General features: G+C 40.7%; 1 protein-coding gene and 1 long non-coding RNA gene across 3 annotated transcripts in view; both read right to left on the bottom strand.

Moving 5' to 3' along the window:
- The window catches only part of dscama (Down syndrome cell adhesion molecule a), a 129,197-nt gene that overhangs the window by 54,202 nt on the left and 57,804 nt on the right, over positions 1–17,191 (bottom strand). For both annotated transcript variants that reach the window (XM_085174869.1, XM_085174870.1), the window contains exon 4: positions 601–747. In XM_085174869.1, coding sequence (XP_085030995.1) covers positions 601–747 — 147 coding nt within the window. The remainder of the gene's footprint in view (positions 1–600; positions 748–17,191) is intronic.
- LOC146509393 (uncharacterized) lies at positions 3,931–16,070 on the bottom strand. Its single transcript, XR_014876466.1, has 2 exons — positions 9,084–16,070; positions 3,931–7,383 (listed from the first exon to the last, which is right to left on the bottom strand). It is a non-coding gene; the product is annotated as an uncharacterized LOC146509393 (long non-coding RNA).

Here is a 17,191-nt window from a genome sequence, read left to right as displayed (position 1 = left end):
ATGCATAAAGTTAAAAGATTAAAACTAATAAAACAAGTTTTAAAAAGAGACTTTTCCATGTGATTACATTTTGTATGATGGATTATGCAGAAAAAGTAGAATTGGGCTGAAAGATCTATCGCTTTATCACCTATTCAGGTTGTAAATCGTGTTTTTAAAAAGTAACTAAGTAATTAATTACTTTTGAAAATAAGTAATCAGTAAAGTAACAGGATTACTTTTTTGGGGAAGTAATCAGTAATTAGTTACTGATTACTTTTTTCAAGTAACTTAACCAACACTGGTTCTGAGTCACTACTTTCAAGCCTTATTGAAAACATACTGATGTTCATTTGTATATTACAGGTAGAGTCAAAAAACAACGAGCAACCTAGTCATTGGACAGAGAGCGCGCAGTATCGTGTCTCAGTGCGATTACTCCAAATCAGTCTGATTTACAAACACAAAGATAGATGCATATAATACATAATACAACTCTGTAGTTTTTTGCACCGTGAAACAAGTGACCATTCAACCCAGAAGTACAGCTTAATGTTAATATATATCAAGCTGCAGAACTTCTGATACCTATTCATTCTAATTGTGGTGTCCCCCTCTCACCTGACACAATGAGGCGGGCACTATTGCTCTGTCGGGTTTCTCCGGTGTACTGATGCCGTGTCATACACCTGTAGTTGTACAGCCCGTCTTCCATTTGCACATCCAGAATATACAGGGCTCCCGTGGATGTGATGAGAAACCGTTGCACTGGAAATGAAAAGATAAATCAAACATATTAGGCGACGTTACCTACATATAAAGAAAGCAAAGCAACATCTTCAGTGAACACCAGTAAACTACATGTGGGCCAGTGAGTACCGAACACGTCACTTTCATGTGACCTGTAAGTATAGCCTGTGGTCAGTCGGCGTGATGTTAAACATTCTGGAAAATCTATCTGTGGTTTGCTCGTTCACTAGACGGCAGAGTGCAGACTCTCCTCAGAACGCATTAATCTCAACTGAGCTTCGCTGTTTGCAGCAACAAGACTTTAATCAAAATACTTATCAGGAAAAATCACTATATAGAATTAAACCACAGTTTTTTTATGTTTAGTCAATAAGTTTGTTTAACTGTTTCAAAAACTGTTCATGAAAGTACAGGATCAGCTGCCTCGGGGTTTTCATCACAAGCGACGGTTAACATTTTGTACCAAACACAGCGCAGCAGTAATCGGTGTCAGCAGAGAAAGCATGCTGCGTGTATTCATTTTCATGCGCTGGAAAGCCGCCTTACACATTCAAAAAGAATGAAATAAAGAAAAGCCAATATTGAAGTCTCTAAGCAAATATTTGCAAGTCAAGTGAGGAACGCAGCTCTGTGTGATTGTAGTCACCAAACATCTGCTGCAGCCCATTTAAGCTCAGCTAAATCAGCTCTGAGGCGCAGTGACAAGGCTGTGTGTTGTATAGCGGTGTAACACAGCTCGTTATCATGTAGCTCATCGCTCTCTTCCCTCTCTCTCGGGGGAAACGCTCTGTCTTTCTCTCTTTCTCACTCAGGTTTTCGCTCTTTTTTTTTTCTGATCCAGACTAAAGCACGGGGAGCCGGGGATCACAGAGTGCTTTGATAAGGCATGGATGTGCAGGTCGGATGTGCTAATATCATGCTAATGTAATGCTAATTTGTGTGAACACATGGAAGTAGGGAGAGGTAGTCAGTGTTTCTGAGGAGCGATGTGTTCTGTAGCCGGTGGCTATTGGGGTATTTCATGTCACAGATGATGGAAGAGCCGATCTGGTTTGGGCATCAAATAGGCCCGCCGTATGGTGGGGGATTCTGGCAGTATTGCTAGAGATATAATAATGCATGCTTTATGGCAGCCGTCCCCAACCCCCGGGCCTCGGACCGGTACCGGTCCGTGAGTCGTTTGGTACCGGGCCGCGAGAGTTGAGGCTCAGGTGTGAAATGTAAAGTTTTCAGGGTTTTTATCGGTTTTCAGCGTTATTTTGTTATCGTTTTTATCGTTTACTCGGTTTTCCTGGTCTTTTCTCGTGTGTTATGAATAAATTTTCTTTTTTTCGGTACCGGTACTAGTTTGATTTTGTTGTATTTATCCGCGACACCTTAAAGGCCGGTCTATGAAAATATTGTCGGGCATAAACCGGTCCGTGGCGCAAAAAAGGTTGGGGACCGCTGTTTTATGGGATGTTGAATCTTCTCATTTAGTCTTGTCATGACACATTAACACAGGTTTATCCTGCTGGCAGAGGCCTTTGCATTGAGCGTGCCTAAAATGATGGAAAAAGGTGTGAAGGTCTTAAGATGATCTCTGAAATGGCTCAAAAAACAAAACCTCAAATTATGGCAAATATTAGGAAAATGACACATTGTCCCTACTACTGCCTACATTTATGTAGAAGCAAAAAACATTTATCATAATTTAGAAATAAATGATTGGTACCGAAGACAGAGGTGTTGCAATAAGAAAGGTGTGACTGTGAGTACAGAGGGGAGAAAACAGAGAAAGAAAATGGGGAATACACAGGGGAGGGTGGCCAAGATGCTATTGTGAGCAAATGTTGACCTAGATAGAAAAAAGAGACCAGGGCATTGATATCCTGAAGAAGTTTTTTCCTTGCTTGTGGTCGAGCTACTCAACCAGTGAAACAACTGAGAGACACTGGATCCATGTGTGTGTGTGCATGTGTAGTCCTTAGTTACTTAAGCATGGAAACAAGCTGACACATCATCAAATTAAAATGTTGCCAGCTGCAAATGCAGTTGCTTTTTAGGAACGAAATCATTCAGAGAAAGCAAAGGAAAAATGAGGTGTAGGCTCTGTCTTCTGCAGTCCCTCTCTCCTGCTTTCCTTCTTTCCCCCTGCAACTTCTCTGGCATCAAAAGCTGACAGCCTTATGAATGAGAGGAGCTTTCATTAGAACAGACTGCCTGTCACTATGACAAAAGGCTAGCAAAGGGGAGTACATGCTTTAAACGCACGTGGAAAGAGACACATACACACATGTACGTGGGTTTGTGTGAGCATTTATGGTCTTTAAACTATCTTTGGGTTATTTGTGAATTTCTCAGAATACAATCGGTCTTATTTAACAGATCACACACCTCTATACTGTGTGTGCCTCATATTGGAAACCCTGCAAATGTCACTATTACAGTGAAGGAATATAAATGAAAGAACAGTTAAGATGAGAGGATACACGCATCTGTCTGCTACCCAGACATTATCATTGGACTTGTGAAACCTTATAGTATGTCCTAGTATTCAATTAGAAATACAATACATGTATTATTCTGACAGACAGCTACTGCAGTGCAAACCAGCCCTGTCTTAAATATTTGGAGTCAGTTTCTCCTGCACACCACTCCCTAGGTGCTGTTTTCAGTACATCTGCAAAATGATCTTGCAGCCTGATACATCTCCAGGACTCTCCTGCAGATATATCCCTGATATCCAGCATCACCCAGGCGAGGCATCGGGTCATACAGCTCACAGTTCTGTAAGGGAAATTATTCCTCTGTAGGACAGATGAATAAACATGGACGAGGAAAACAGATAATAGTACTAAGTTAACGTGGCATTTTTAATGGGAAACATCAGCCCTGTTGTGTTTTCAGCTTCTCATCTGAGAATTGAGTTTGACACCTAATTCTGACTGAATGCACTAATTAGCCAAACACAGCTTTTACTTCACTGTACGTCATTATCAAGCTTTTGAACATAAATCTTTTTACACTGCTACATTTGAAACTTAAACTCTTTCTATCTTGTAGAAACAGAGGTAGAGCATTCATGCACATCATAAAGTCCTGTGCACTATTTACGTTGCCACTATTTAAGTTGCTCTAGCTTGCCCAACGTTGCTAACTTAATCTTAACTTGATCTATCTCGTATTTGTTCTCAGTAACACCTGTTCTGCTTTGTACTCTGATCCTGTTGTTGCTCTCGTCAACTCTGGCTTTCTATTCATCCACATGGAGGAACAGGAAGTGGTGCTTTCCTCACCTTATGTTTTCAACATTTGGGACTCAGTATGGAAACTGGAGAGAAAACTTTTGTTATGAAGCTTTACATGCTCATCTCTATTTTGGAGGAAACAGGGGTGGCAGTCTGCTCTGTCCCTGTAACATCTGTCCACATCAAAGATGTCAAATGACACAGCAGCTGATGGATCAGACCAGGATGTTCAATGCAGCTTCTCTCTGTCTGTCCTGAAACATCATTTCTCTCTGGCCGACTCTGAGTCAACAGCCTGTACACTCAAGAGGCTGATAACTGTTCTACAAGGAAAGTCCTTCGTTTATGACATTCAAACACCGAAACAGGACGCCTGTTTTAGCCTGTTGTACAGTCATCACACAACCTCACAAACACCACAAGATATCTCTCCGATTAAATCAGAGGGCAACACCCGTATGGAAAACAAATAGAAAAAACTTATAACAGACTTGCATCAGATGTGGCCTACTTCATATAGTGAATCATGTAAGGTTTATATGATTTACTCATGAAAGTGGCCACTTTCTCATTACTTTCATATATTGTTTTAGTAAGTATCCAAAACATACAAGTTTCATTTATATAATTTTTCAAGGGATCTTATATCTGTTTTCCCTCTTGTATGTTTTTCATACAAGTTTCACTGTTCTGATATCAAAGGTTTTTAAGGTAGACTGTTTTCTTGGATTTGGTAAATGTTTAAATATGCAATTGTACCTCTCTGATGCCACCTTAAAACCTGTAGTCGGTAATAGGACATGATGTCGTCGGTAAACAGGAAGTAAGTCTGTGAATTAACCCTTTAAGACCTACCATAGAACCAAGTTTGCCAGAGCTTATATTATATGTTTACATGCTGTGGAGCCATTTTTGGGAGCATTTCAAGTTGATATACAGCAATACAACCATTATAGCCCAGATTTTAATAATATGTATGAATTAAGTGCATAGTAATTACATAAATCGCAAAAAAGTGCAATAAACTACAAAAAAATTGAAAATCGTTTTTGTTTTTTAACATATATTTCCAGTTAGAGAAATTTAAGAGGCTTATCCCTCAAAACTGTAAATACAAAAAAGTTGCACAAAATAGTTTCCCACCACAGGAAATTTATTTTGAGTGTCTTCATAGTTTTATTTTTGAAATGCTCCAATTTTTATACACTGCAGGAAAAACGAAAATAAATATTATAATGCAAATTTGCAAAAAAGCAGCATATGCATCAAAATAAACTATTTCCAGCAGTGCAATATGAGTCCTAAGCATCCCAGAAATGACTCAGAAAGTCTACAAAAACAGAAAGAAGAAAAACTACATTTCCGCAAAATGACGTCACTTCCGGTTTCGGGCAGGTCATGGCGGACATGCAAAAGTTTGCGCTAACGTCTATTCCAACTAGGAAGTGTTATGAACAGCTGATCGCATCGGCAAAGCGTGTTTCTGGAATATTATGTTTTTGTTGCTGCAAGTGCTTTTTATGCAGTTTTTGCAAAGCTATATGTGGAAGGAAACTGTGACCGAGGACAAGCTGATGGCATAAGATGTAAGTACAACTCCTCCGGTTTCATATGCAAAAAAAATTATTGCGCTAGCTCACGTGGTTGCAGTGCTACCGGGATTTTAAAAAAGTTACGCAAAACGGCCGCTCCGACCGGCTTTAAAGGGTTAAGGAGAAGGCATGTGCAGCATGGTGGCCTTAGCCAGATAAATCCAGTGGCATCCACATACATCCTATGCCTTTGGTAGCATTGTGGGTATGTATAGACTTGTTTTATATTTTATGTGCATGTATAGACCACTTTCTTTCAAGTAAGTTAATTTTTCTGTAAGTTTAATGATAAAACCAATCTTATGCAGTTTACGCTAGCAATCGCTTATGGAGCTAGCTAAAGGGGAATAAGAAACGAATTGGAGGCATTCATTATAGCAAGACTTGTTAAAATCATAATTTGATGTTTGTATTTGAGTTAGAAAGGGAAGTAATTCATATGAACGTTGCATGTTGACATATTAAAAAAACTGGGCAAATCGTTATATATGTACATGGTGAATAAGTACAGTGATTATGCCTTGTACTGTTTGTTACAGTTTCACCTTTCCCTGTGTCAATAATCGTGTCATCAGAGTCTTGATGTGGGGAAGGAGTTTAGCTGACTGCCCAACCATAGCAGAGGCAGTACATTCACACAAGACAGATACAAACTTTATCAGATTTATATAAATCTTTTCCATATGGGCAGCCCCACATTCTACACAGTCCTGCACTGTGGAGCAAACACAGAGTTAGAAACATCAGGTGATGTTTCTCTCTGAAGTGGCCATGAAAACACACTTTACAGCTGTTTGTATGGAAGAGGTGTGCTGCATGTAAAGGCTGGATTTTATTTAAATTACAAGAACTCTTCAGAGTCAGTGCGATAACTGATAGTGTTCCCGATTCTTTGTTAGCTCGTTCTCACTCTCAACACAGAGCTGGAGGCCTCTATTAGCATATGTGCATGTCCTTATAACCTGAGACCATTTCAGTGTACGCTTATACTGCAGTTATCTCATATCCCACTGGCTTCTTCATCTCTATATTAAACTCTTTATGAGCATGTGCTTGTGAGTATACATGTTTCTATGCATGTGTACATGCAAGGGAGTCCTAATGTGTTTAAGCTGTGTACAGCTGCGAGGCGGAATGGTCAATAATAATGATCGGAGGTGCACCGCTATTCCTTTCTCCTCTGAGTTCAGTCTAATGCATACTAACACGGTCTAGCAGACAGCCTTTCCTGTTCTGTCCACATCTGCGTTTATTAGTTTATATTCCAAAACTATGGCTTCACTTCACCCCAGGTGGCTTCCACAAATATCAGCCATTTCCTCTTCCCTTCGTCACCCCGTTCAGCTGCTTTGGCATCATCAGTGGCACAAACACAAGCCCTGTTCTGTGGCTGCAGACTCATTAGCTTCAATCAATCCTCTTATAAGCCACAGTGAGCCTGTAAGGAGACTATTTGTTCACTCAGACTCGTAGCTTTTGCAGTATCAATGAAACTTAAATTGCTTGTGGGACATAATAGAAACAGACAGAATTATATTCCTATTACAATGCAAGTGTCACACTTTTCACCAAGGAGAGTTTGCCCTGGGTCAGAGATGTCACCGCTGAGCACAGGTTAGTGTGTGCCAGGGACTAAGAATAAAGGATTTGTGATGAGGTGGAATACAATGACACATGGTGACATAGCTGAGCATTCACATCTACTGAGTGACCTGCCCCAAAACATACACTTAAAACTGTGAGTTGGCCAGGCTCTTTCAGTCATTTCCTCCATCCGTCCATCAGTTTTCTGCCACTGATCTGCAGTCGCGACTAGGGATGGGTACCGGTATCTGGTGCCATGATGGCACCGGTTCTGACATAAACGGTAGTAACCAGACCGAAAAGCAGCGCACATTTTGGTGCTTTATTTTTTCCTGAGCTGTGATACACTTTAGATTCTAGCCAATCATTTTACGTTTCCGAGTATAGTAGGCGGGTCCAGGTACGTACGTTCTTTTAGAGCAGAGCTACAGATTAAAAATGCCCAAGGCGAAGCGGTCAAAAGTCTGGCTGTACTTCACAGCAAAAGATGCAAACTCAGCAGCTGCAACAAGTGCTTTAAGCTGATACTGTGATACTGTCAAAGGAGGTAACACCTCAAATCTGATGAAACACCTGGCGACGCATAGCGTTTTTTTAAAAGCCTGGAAATGCGCCGTATTTGATAGCTTGCTGCGAGACCTCACACCGAGCACATCTACTGCGGGTGTGGTGCCTGTTATCGGACCCGGAGTTAGCAACATCCCCCAAAAACCCAAAGAGGAGAGTCCTGGCCCCTAGCCCTGCCAGTGTAGCAGAAATGATGAGGATGATGATGCAGCAGCAGCCGTTCTTCTCTGCGTGAGTAGCTTAATGTTGTTCGTGTGTAATTTACGTTGAGTAGGCTAACCACGTTATTACATTAATGCACGTAAGGTGAACTAGCAAACACCATCATAGCTACATGCGGCTGTCTTCTTGTTTGATGGCAGATACTCCCTTCACCCTGGCCAAAAAGGCTAAAATGACCAAAGAAAAAGTGGGAAACAGTTAAACATGAGAGGTTTTTGGACAAAGTTTGTGTTTTTTCCATTGTTTAAGCACTGCTTCCAGCCAAGAGTGATCCCATATATGCCCCATAGCTGCAGAAAAGGCTAACATTGTTATCTTTTTACAAAAAAAAAAGCTGAACATGAGAGGTTTTTGGACAAAGTTTGTGTTCTCCATTCTTTAAGCACCGGTTTGAGCACCGTTTGAGCACCGGCACCGCTTCAAAAGTACCGGTTTGGCACCGGTATCGGATAAAATCTAAACGATACCCATCCCTAGTCGCGACGCAGTGGTAGTCTAAGCAGAGAAGACCAGACCTCCCTATCCCCAGTCAGCTCCTCCAGCTCATCCGAGAAACACTGAGGAGTTCACAGGGCAGCTGGGAGATGCAATTTCTCCAGCATGCCATGCTTTCCACTAGAACAGCGGTCCCCAATCCCCGGGCCTTGGACCGGTACCGGTCCGTGAGTCGTTTGGTACCGGGCCGCGAGAGTTGAGGCTCAGGTGTGAAATGTATAGTTTTCAGGGTTTTTATCGGTTTTCAGCGTTATTTTGTTATCGTTTTTATCGTTAACTCGGTTTTCCTGGGTCTTTTCACGTGTGTTATGAATAAATCTTCTTTTTTCGGTACCGGTACTATTTTTATTTTGTTGTATTTATCCGCGACACCTTAAAGGCCGGTCCATGAAAATATTGTTGGGCATAAACCGGTCCGTGGCGCAAAAACGGTTGGAGACCGCTGCACTAGAACATGCCTCGCTCTCACCCAGGATGCGCCCTTGTCCGATTTGCCTCAGCTGACTTGTTTTGAAGGAATAGCAACTGAACTCCTCACCTTATCACTAAGGCATATCCATATTTCATTTCTGCTGCTCACATGGGTAGTCTCATTCTTTCACCACAACCCAGAACTCATGACCATGATGGGAATTCTTTGCAGCTAATAATCATGGCTTCAAACTTTTAGTACTAATTCTAATTCCTGCTGGCTCACAGTCAGCTGCACACTGCTCAGGTGTGAGCTCAAGGTCACCACCTGATTAAGGCAATAGAGCCACATCATCTGCAAAGAGCAGAGATGAGATTCTGACAGCACTGAGCTACACCTGAAATTCTGTGCAATTCTAAACACATTTGGTGACAAAGGGAGCCTTGGTGTAGTTCAACACCAACCCGGAACAAGCCCGACTTATGGCTCTGTATAACGCCAGCTCTCACTGGACTTGATTAGCTATCACTGGGAATGTACAGGGACCGAATGGCCCATAGCAAAGGAGCAGATACCCCATGCTCCCAAAGCACTTCTTGCAGGATCTCCTGAGCGACGTGGTTAAATGCCTTCTAAAAGTCCATAAAGCAAAAATAGACCGGTTGAGTAAATTCCCACGTATTCCACGACCAGGATGAAAACAGCATCGTTCCTTCAGAATCCAAGGTTCGGCTAATGGACAGACTCTCCTGAGTAGTGTGACTCCCCGATAATCCGAGCACACCCTCTGGTTCGCCTCCTTAAAGATGGGAATCCCAACCACAGTCTGCCAATCCAGAGGCACCTCCCATGGTCTCCATACGACGTTGCAGAAGTGTGCCACCAAAGACAGGAACTAAGAGTGCATCCCATCCACCAAGGATGGGATGCATCCTTGGTGGATGGGATGGACTCATTAGCCGAATCCAAGGTTCGGCTAATGGACAGACTCTCCTGAGTAGTGTGACTCCCCTATAATCCGAGCACACCCTCTGGTTCGCCTCCTTAAAGATGGGAATCACAACCACAGTCTGCCAATCCAGAGGCACCTCCCATGGTCTCCATACGACGTTGCAGAAGTGTGCCACCAAAGACAGGAACTAAGAGTGCATCCCATCCACCAAGGAGCTGCTCAGTGACCTTAGTGATGGTAATGACTGAGTTACCCATCCTTCACAGACTCTGCTTAGCCTACACAAGGCCTATCAGTGGGATTAAGGACACCTTCAAACTATTCCTTCAACCACCTGATTATCCAACTAAAGTTTTGTCACATGGCCTTATCAAAATGCCAGTTTCTGCTTCAGCTCCTGCCAGACCTGCACTCTGCTCTGTGACTGCACCTGTTAGCCGCCTAACTGCCTCCAGTTCAATATTATATAATTAAGACATGACTGGGGAAGATTTGAGAGAGAGAGAGACAAAATAAAAGATCAAGGGAGAAAGCGCACCTCTGGGATACAACCACTCCCTGTCATCTAAAATGACTTACAAATTAGCTTACAGCTATGTGCTTCCAGTGAAGAAGAAAACTTTCATATGCTAATTCAGATCATGGCTAGGCAGAGCAATTATCAAAAAAGTGGCAGCGTTGTCTGTCTGACAGATCTCCGCAGGAACCCCGGCCTCTTTTCTTTGTTTCTTACCGAGCCTTTCTCAGATCAAATATACTGCTCTAAAAACAGATAGTGGGATAGTAATGTGAAGATACTGTGACTGAGTGCAAATATAAAGCTAGCAGGGACTTATTGACATCTGTTTATATAGTTGTAGACCAGATTAAAAAAAAAGTAAAAATAAATGGAATAAAAAGATATTAAATGAAGCTGCACTACAACTTTTTTTTAACAGAAAATTATAGGTTCGTTTTCTTTCTCCATGACCTTGAAAATCTCAACCTGTGCTCCTTTGACTCCTCTGAAGAACTCTGAGTCATCTGTCCTGATCAACACCCACAGCCTGAACACCACTGATGGGAAAGCAACCGAGTCAGCTAAACAATGCAGATAAAAATTGCTTCCTCATCACTCTGCTGGCAGTGTCCCCAGTGGGCAACTGTCTTGGAGTGTATTAGTGAGTGGAATGTGGTCTCCGGAGACAGCCGAGCCCCACGGTGTCACCGTAACCTTGGCCACTCAAAGTCACACAGCCTGATTTAAAATAAATAAATAAAGAGATAAGCCAGGCTTGTTACACAGCCGAAGACTAACCAAAGGTGAGCAAACTCTTCCGGTTAGGATGCAACATTTGGAAGTGTGGAGGATTGAAATGAAACAAAAGCAGACACAAGACTGACTCTGTGTTTGAGAGAATATCACTACTGCAATGGTGACTGCACATTTGCATTTTCCATAGAAAGACTATGGCATGGCGTGCACGCACCGTCTGTTCAACAAAACTACAATTTTCACAAAAACAATGTTGTGTTAATGTATGTGACTGTACAGGAATCACCACAAAGGCCCCTTTAAACTATAATTACTTTAAAATAAAAAAACACTTGTCTTTTAATAACATGTAGCTGTGGTGATAATCCCACCATATGTTGTGCCTTATTGTTTCCCACCATGAGAATGTCACACAGTGACTGCTGCCAGGACTGCCAGTGTAGTCTGTAATAATGAGTGTATGATGAGCCCAGGAGGGCCCGTGTTGTAATTAGGCCTGGTCACTGTTATTGGCAGAATGACTCCAAAATGATCAGGCTGGGATGCGCATCTCTATGGAGTGGGGGGGACCCCACCAATTTACAGCCCCTCTAATAAAAGTCATCTGTCATTCTTGCAGGAGGCACACACTGACAGCTGCTGTGGTTACCATGGCAACGTGCTGACCACCATTCGCTTAGCAAGCACTATTCCCAATACTGTAAATGGTGGAGATGTACAATCATGCACATATACTGTCCAGACCAATCTTTCAGTACTAGATCAAAATGCATACACAGTTCTTCTGTTTACTAAGACTACCTCCCTCTTCTGAAGGTCTGACTGTCCTGTGTACTCTTTTCTCTGATATCTTCTTTTTATTTCTTTATTTTTCTGAACATGGAGCTGGGATTGGTGATTTCAGGCTAGATAAATAAGACAGACTTGTGTCTTCCTACTTGTGTCAGTGCATGCAGTGATAAATAACATAACTTGGTTCAGATCCTGAATATTTTTAGCTCTTCTCTGAGGAAATACTGCACACTTATAAGTACCACCTCTAACACTGACTTGGCCTCGCATCAACAGCAAAAAATGCATGTAGAACATTGTAACATTGTAACATTGTAACATTTAGAACACTAGTAGCTAGTATTTTGACTTCATGGCTGCACACACAGGTTTTAAATTAAATAAAAGAAAACGTCAGTCAAAAGGAAAAATAGTCAGCAGTTGTAATTAAAAGAAAATGTAACAATTTTTAAATAATTTAAAGTTGCTATTTAATTAAGATAAAAGGAAGATCATTATTAGAAAGGAAGGTTTCTCAGGTCAACATCTTTCTGTAGTTACAGCTTATTAAATTTGAGAAATGTATATTTTTCTTTGTGTTATTGGGCAACTGAAAAATTTTTAAAAAATTATTTTTTTAACTTCAGTACTGAGAATTACTTTTTAGACTAACAGTTTGAGTAAATGCATCCACTCTGTATTTCGGTACACCGTGTATCTAACGAAAAATGCTCATAAAAAATGCTCATAAAAACTGCTCTTTCTTAGACTTCTTACAAAAATCTGCTGTATAACTTTGAGAAAACAGATGGATTCTTTGGCCTTGGTGTATAAAAATGAAGATCAGCAGTCTTCACTCGGAAAATTCAACCTGAAAATTTAAATTAGAAATACGTATGTTTTCATTTTCTGGAGTAGCTGCTACCTTTAACCTACACACACATATAAAAAGGGAAAAAATATATTTTTTTCTTCTTCTTTTATCCTAGTATAAGAAATAAATCTCTTTCTACCTCCCATAAAGAGTGGAGTAAATTTGGGCGTTGTCATTATATATACACAAAATAAACACATTGTCTCATTTCTCATCCCACCGTGATCAAAAACTTAAAGCAGCCAATCCTGTTCTACCCAGATCTTCCCACTACAAAGTAGAGTCAGAGTGGGGGGGCTGAGCTTAGTTATTGCCGGTCCTAATCATCAGCAGGATCCCTCTGCTCATTAACTAGACACACAGTAGCCTCAGGCTAACAACCTCATATGTCAGCCAAAGAAAAAGATGTCATCTTCTGCTTGACTGAATAAATTGCTATTAAAACTGGATGCAAATAGGCACTGAACGACACTCAGATCAGGAGGTAGCAGGCGAGCTTAAACCCTGAGGTGCTCAGCCTCATTGTTGCCCCACATTTCTCAGTTAAAATGCAGAGATTCTGGATGCTGTCTGTCTCCAGACTTACAAGGCATCCAAACTCCCTGCGGAACAAAATGCCACAAAAGTGTTTGTTCACTTGTACGACAGTCAGTAGTTTACACTACTGACTGTTTGCTGGGAAACTATTTCACATCTAAGTTAAGGTGAATATATTAAATGTTGCTGAAATATAACACAGCAGACGCACGTGGGAAACCATCATGTCAACCTAATACAAGAGCAACAGTGGAAGCTATTGTGTTGTCCATTATGCTCCACTGTGCCTATATTCGGCTCAACTGGCCGTACGGTTGTATAGACAGTCCAATGAAACTCTATCTCCCCAGATCTAAACAGAATCAAACAAAGCGCAGTGGAAGAATGGAGCGTGTTTGTACAGGACTTATTTGGCAGACACTGACGTACTATGACTGGATGTCTCTTTTCTCCATCAGACTGTTTTGAGGCAGCTGCATGAGTATGGTTTTTTTTTCTCCCCATCAAACAAATGTTTGTCTGTTGAATCAAAACTGAAGAGGGAAATCTCATCACAAGAGCTTTCAAATCTGCGCCTGCCTCTGTGTGTGTGGCTGTGTGTGCAGTGCAATTAGCCAGTACTGGAGTTGAGCTATTAAACCTCTGATGGTTGTGTGTTTACAATGCTATCATTGGCCTCTCTCTGGCCAGCGCTAAATGAGCCAGTGTTGAGCCTCAGCTGTATAATCATGAATATTCATCTGTGTGTGTGTGTGTGTGTGTGTGTGTGTGTGGCACTGGCAGGCATTAAAGAAGCTATTACTATCTATTCATCACAATCCATCACTTTGTCTGGATAATAAGTCAAGCTGACAACAATTCTACTTAGCGCCAAACAGCACCAAGACAGGCTTTGTTCTGAGAGCAAAGTTTAAAAAAAGAAGGGTTTTCTTGGTGGGTCCCACACAATGTCATGCCTTTATTTTTCTTTTACTCATGTTTGATGAAAGCATTGGATAAAAGAGGGGAAAGAGGAAGAGCTTGAAATATCTTTGCAACACCTGGGGAACAGAAATGCTCTCTCCCACTGACACACGCTTATTTGTTTACAGCATGACGTAAATAATGTGGTTTCCATGCAAATGTGCGTTCTTCGCGTGGTTATTAATTACATTTCCTAAGTGTGAACAAGACAATCCTGGAAGCCCTTGCTTAACTGTGATAACCTCAGTTGCTAAAAGAGTTACTCCCACGGTGCCATTCCCCTGAGACCATGTGGCACAATATTCCCGTTCGTGGAAAAAGAACTTAAATACAGCCCTGCGTGGCGTTTCATGGTAATTTGCGGTGGCAAGTGGAGCAGGCGATGCTGCTCTGTGAGTAAAGCAGAAGGGGCAAGAGGAGGATTAGATAATCAAACAGTGTGCCACTTTAAATAATCTCTGGATCCTCTGGGGGAGGTGAGATTTAAAGCCGGTGCCCTTCTGCTTTAATTGTCTGATTTTCCCGTCATTACAGTTGAGAGCCTCAGTAATTCAGGCTTATTAAATATTCAGGAACCACACCAAGGAGGAGGGAAGAGCGAGTGATGGGACAGAGATAAAGGTGGAAGAGAGGAGAGTGCGAGGATGTTATGGCAAGACAAAATGTATGGTTTGGGAGAAACACTGACACAGATGTTTCCCTTCTTTTCCAACTCTGAAGGAGAAAAGCACTTTTGGAATGATCAAAGTATGTGCAGGAAATAAACGTCTTGATGCATTCTCAAAGTAAATCTCCAAAAAGTTGATTCTGTTCATCACTCGGATGAGTGACGAAATGTTTCTCCCACAAAGCGCTACGTCCACATGAACAGAATCAACTTTTTGGAGATGCAGGATAAAAAGTTTTAGCAGTTTACCCTTTGTCCAGTTCACTGTAAAAAATACTCACCAGTATCAAACAGTAGTAACGTAACTTAATAAAAGATAAATTCAATGGAAGAAATAATAATAATAAAACAAATCCTCCAGGCTACAAAATTGAATTTGGAAAAAAAACAAACATGTATGTGTATATATATATATATATATATATATATATATATATATATTAGGGGTGCAACGATACACAAAATTCACGGTTAGATATTTTTTCGATACAAAAAAAATGTTCATGCCTTTTTAATTTGTCATTTATTAAACTTATAAATATATATTTTAACTCAAAAGTACCGTTTTTAAATTTAATGTTGCTGAAACAACAAAGTAATAAAAAAATTAATCTATCTGATCGAGAAATCACTCATCTTTGGAAAAGAGAGTTTATTACAGAGAAAGCGTAACCCTAAGCGTCAGCGTTAATCTCATTGAAATGACGTTAATGCCACAACACGGCAAATCTCCGTTAACGAGCTACCGCGGATCGCCCCGTGCGTTGGGCTGGACGGCGTCAACACATTAACGAGCTAACTGCGCTAACACACTAGTTCCCACCCATGTAATTGAGCATTGCCTGGCACATCCGACATACTGTTTTACTTTAGTCCATGGCGTGCTTACCTTCAGGGTCATACGTCACATGAAAACCAAAATAGTTCCAAACGCCAGATTTGAATGAGGGTGGGGGAGGTTCAATTTGCCATGTTGCAACGAGCTTAGCTTCTGTCTGCTAGCTTGCCCTGCGCTCAGTGAATCTGCGTTCGACTACTCCGCCTAGGCTGCACTGTCGAGCGCAGATCCACTGAGCGCTCAACACAGACAGCATCGTCAGAAGAAAAGTTGAAAAAATAAATTAAAAATTTTGTATTGTTCGATACATATGCCTACCGAACCGAAAGCACTGTATCGAACGGTTCAATATCGATACTAGTATTGTTGACCACCTAATAAATAAATATATATATATATATATATATATATATATATATATATATATATATATATATATATATATATATATCTCAGTGTTAAATTTACATTTGTTGAATAATATGTTAAGAATGTAATCTTTAATTTTAAAGTAATCCTAGTTAGATGCAGGGGGCCTTGGCCCCACTGTTTGTAGACCTGACCTACATATTATTGCAGCATATTTTACATTTAGAATCTCATGAAGTCTGTTGTTTGTCTTTTTATTTTATTTTTTTCAAGTAACAAAAAGTAACCACATTTGGATCACTGAGCTCAAAAGACCAATTAAAAACTTTAAATAAAAAACATTTGGATTAAAAGCTAAATGGAAAAATAAAAGAATAAAAATAAGGCTACGAGTTGTTAAGTAAATATCTGTGTTTTAGTGCTCATGATTTTGGATAAACCAGATTCCAATAAACATCCAGATAAGCATGTCGAGTGGAGCTCTCCGTGGTGCTGAACAGAGGTGGCGATCCATGAATGAAAATTATGGCTGTGCACAAGCTCAGTGAAGGGGGATATTAGGAAGAAATGCAGTCTGTTAAAATGAAACACCTGAAGTAGTTTAATCGCTGACACATAAAACGTCTTCCTCTGCTCCGTGTAAGATGACAGAATTACTCCAATAATGGCTCAAAGTATTTTAATTACTAATAGAACTAGTCTAAAATCTCAAAAAATGAAATCCTGACAAGTTGAAATCGTTCTGGCGAGCTGAGGTTATAAAAGTCTATAAATGAAAAAGCTGAAATCTACATTACAGTGATTATACAGAAAGAAATGAAAAGACTTCTGCTCCCTAATGAGTCACCCTGTCTGATCACAGCCTGGAGCTACAGCTTCCATCCATAACTTTGCACAAACTACATCCTGACATGACGTTTACTGGGGGTTTTAGCCTGAAAATGATTAGTATTAAAATTAGGGCCTGAGTCAGCCACTGGAGCAAGATAATTTTACAAATCTCTCAGGCAAAGCGGCTTGTTGTCCTGAATCAAATCTCATTATCCCGATCAGTGAATTTTTATCTTATTTATTTAACTAAATAAATATAAAAAACGAATGAAAATATATTGGAAATGATCCTCAGTGTAAACT

This window comes from Neolamprologus multifasciatus, chromosome 10 (assembly GCF_963576455.1).
Source record: "Neolamprologus multifasciatus chromosome 10, fNeoMul1.2, whole genome shotgun sequence".
Lineage (NCBI taxonomy): Eukaryota > Metazoa > Chordata > Actinopteri > Cichliformes > Cichlidae > Neolamprologus > Neolamprologus multifasciatus.
Note: the sequence above shows the minus strand (reverse complement) of the source record. Positions and strands in the feature narration are given on the sequence as shown.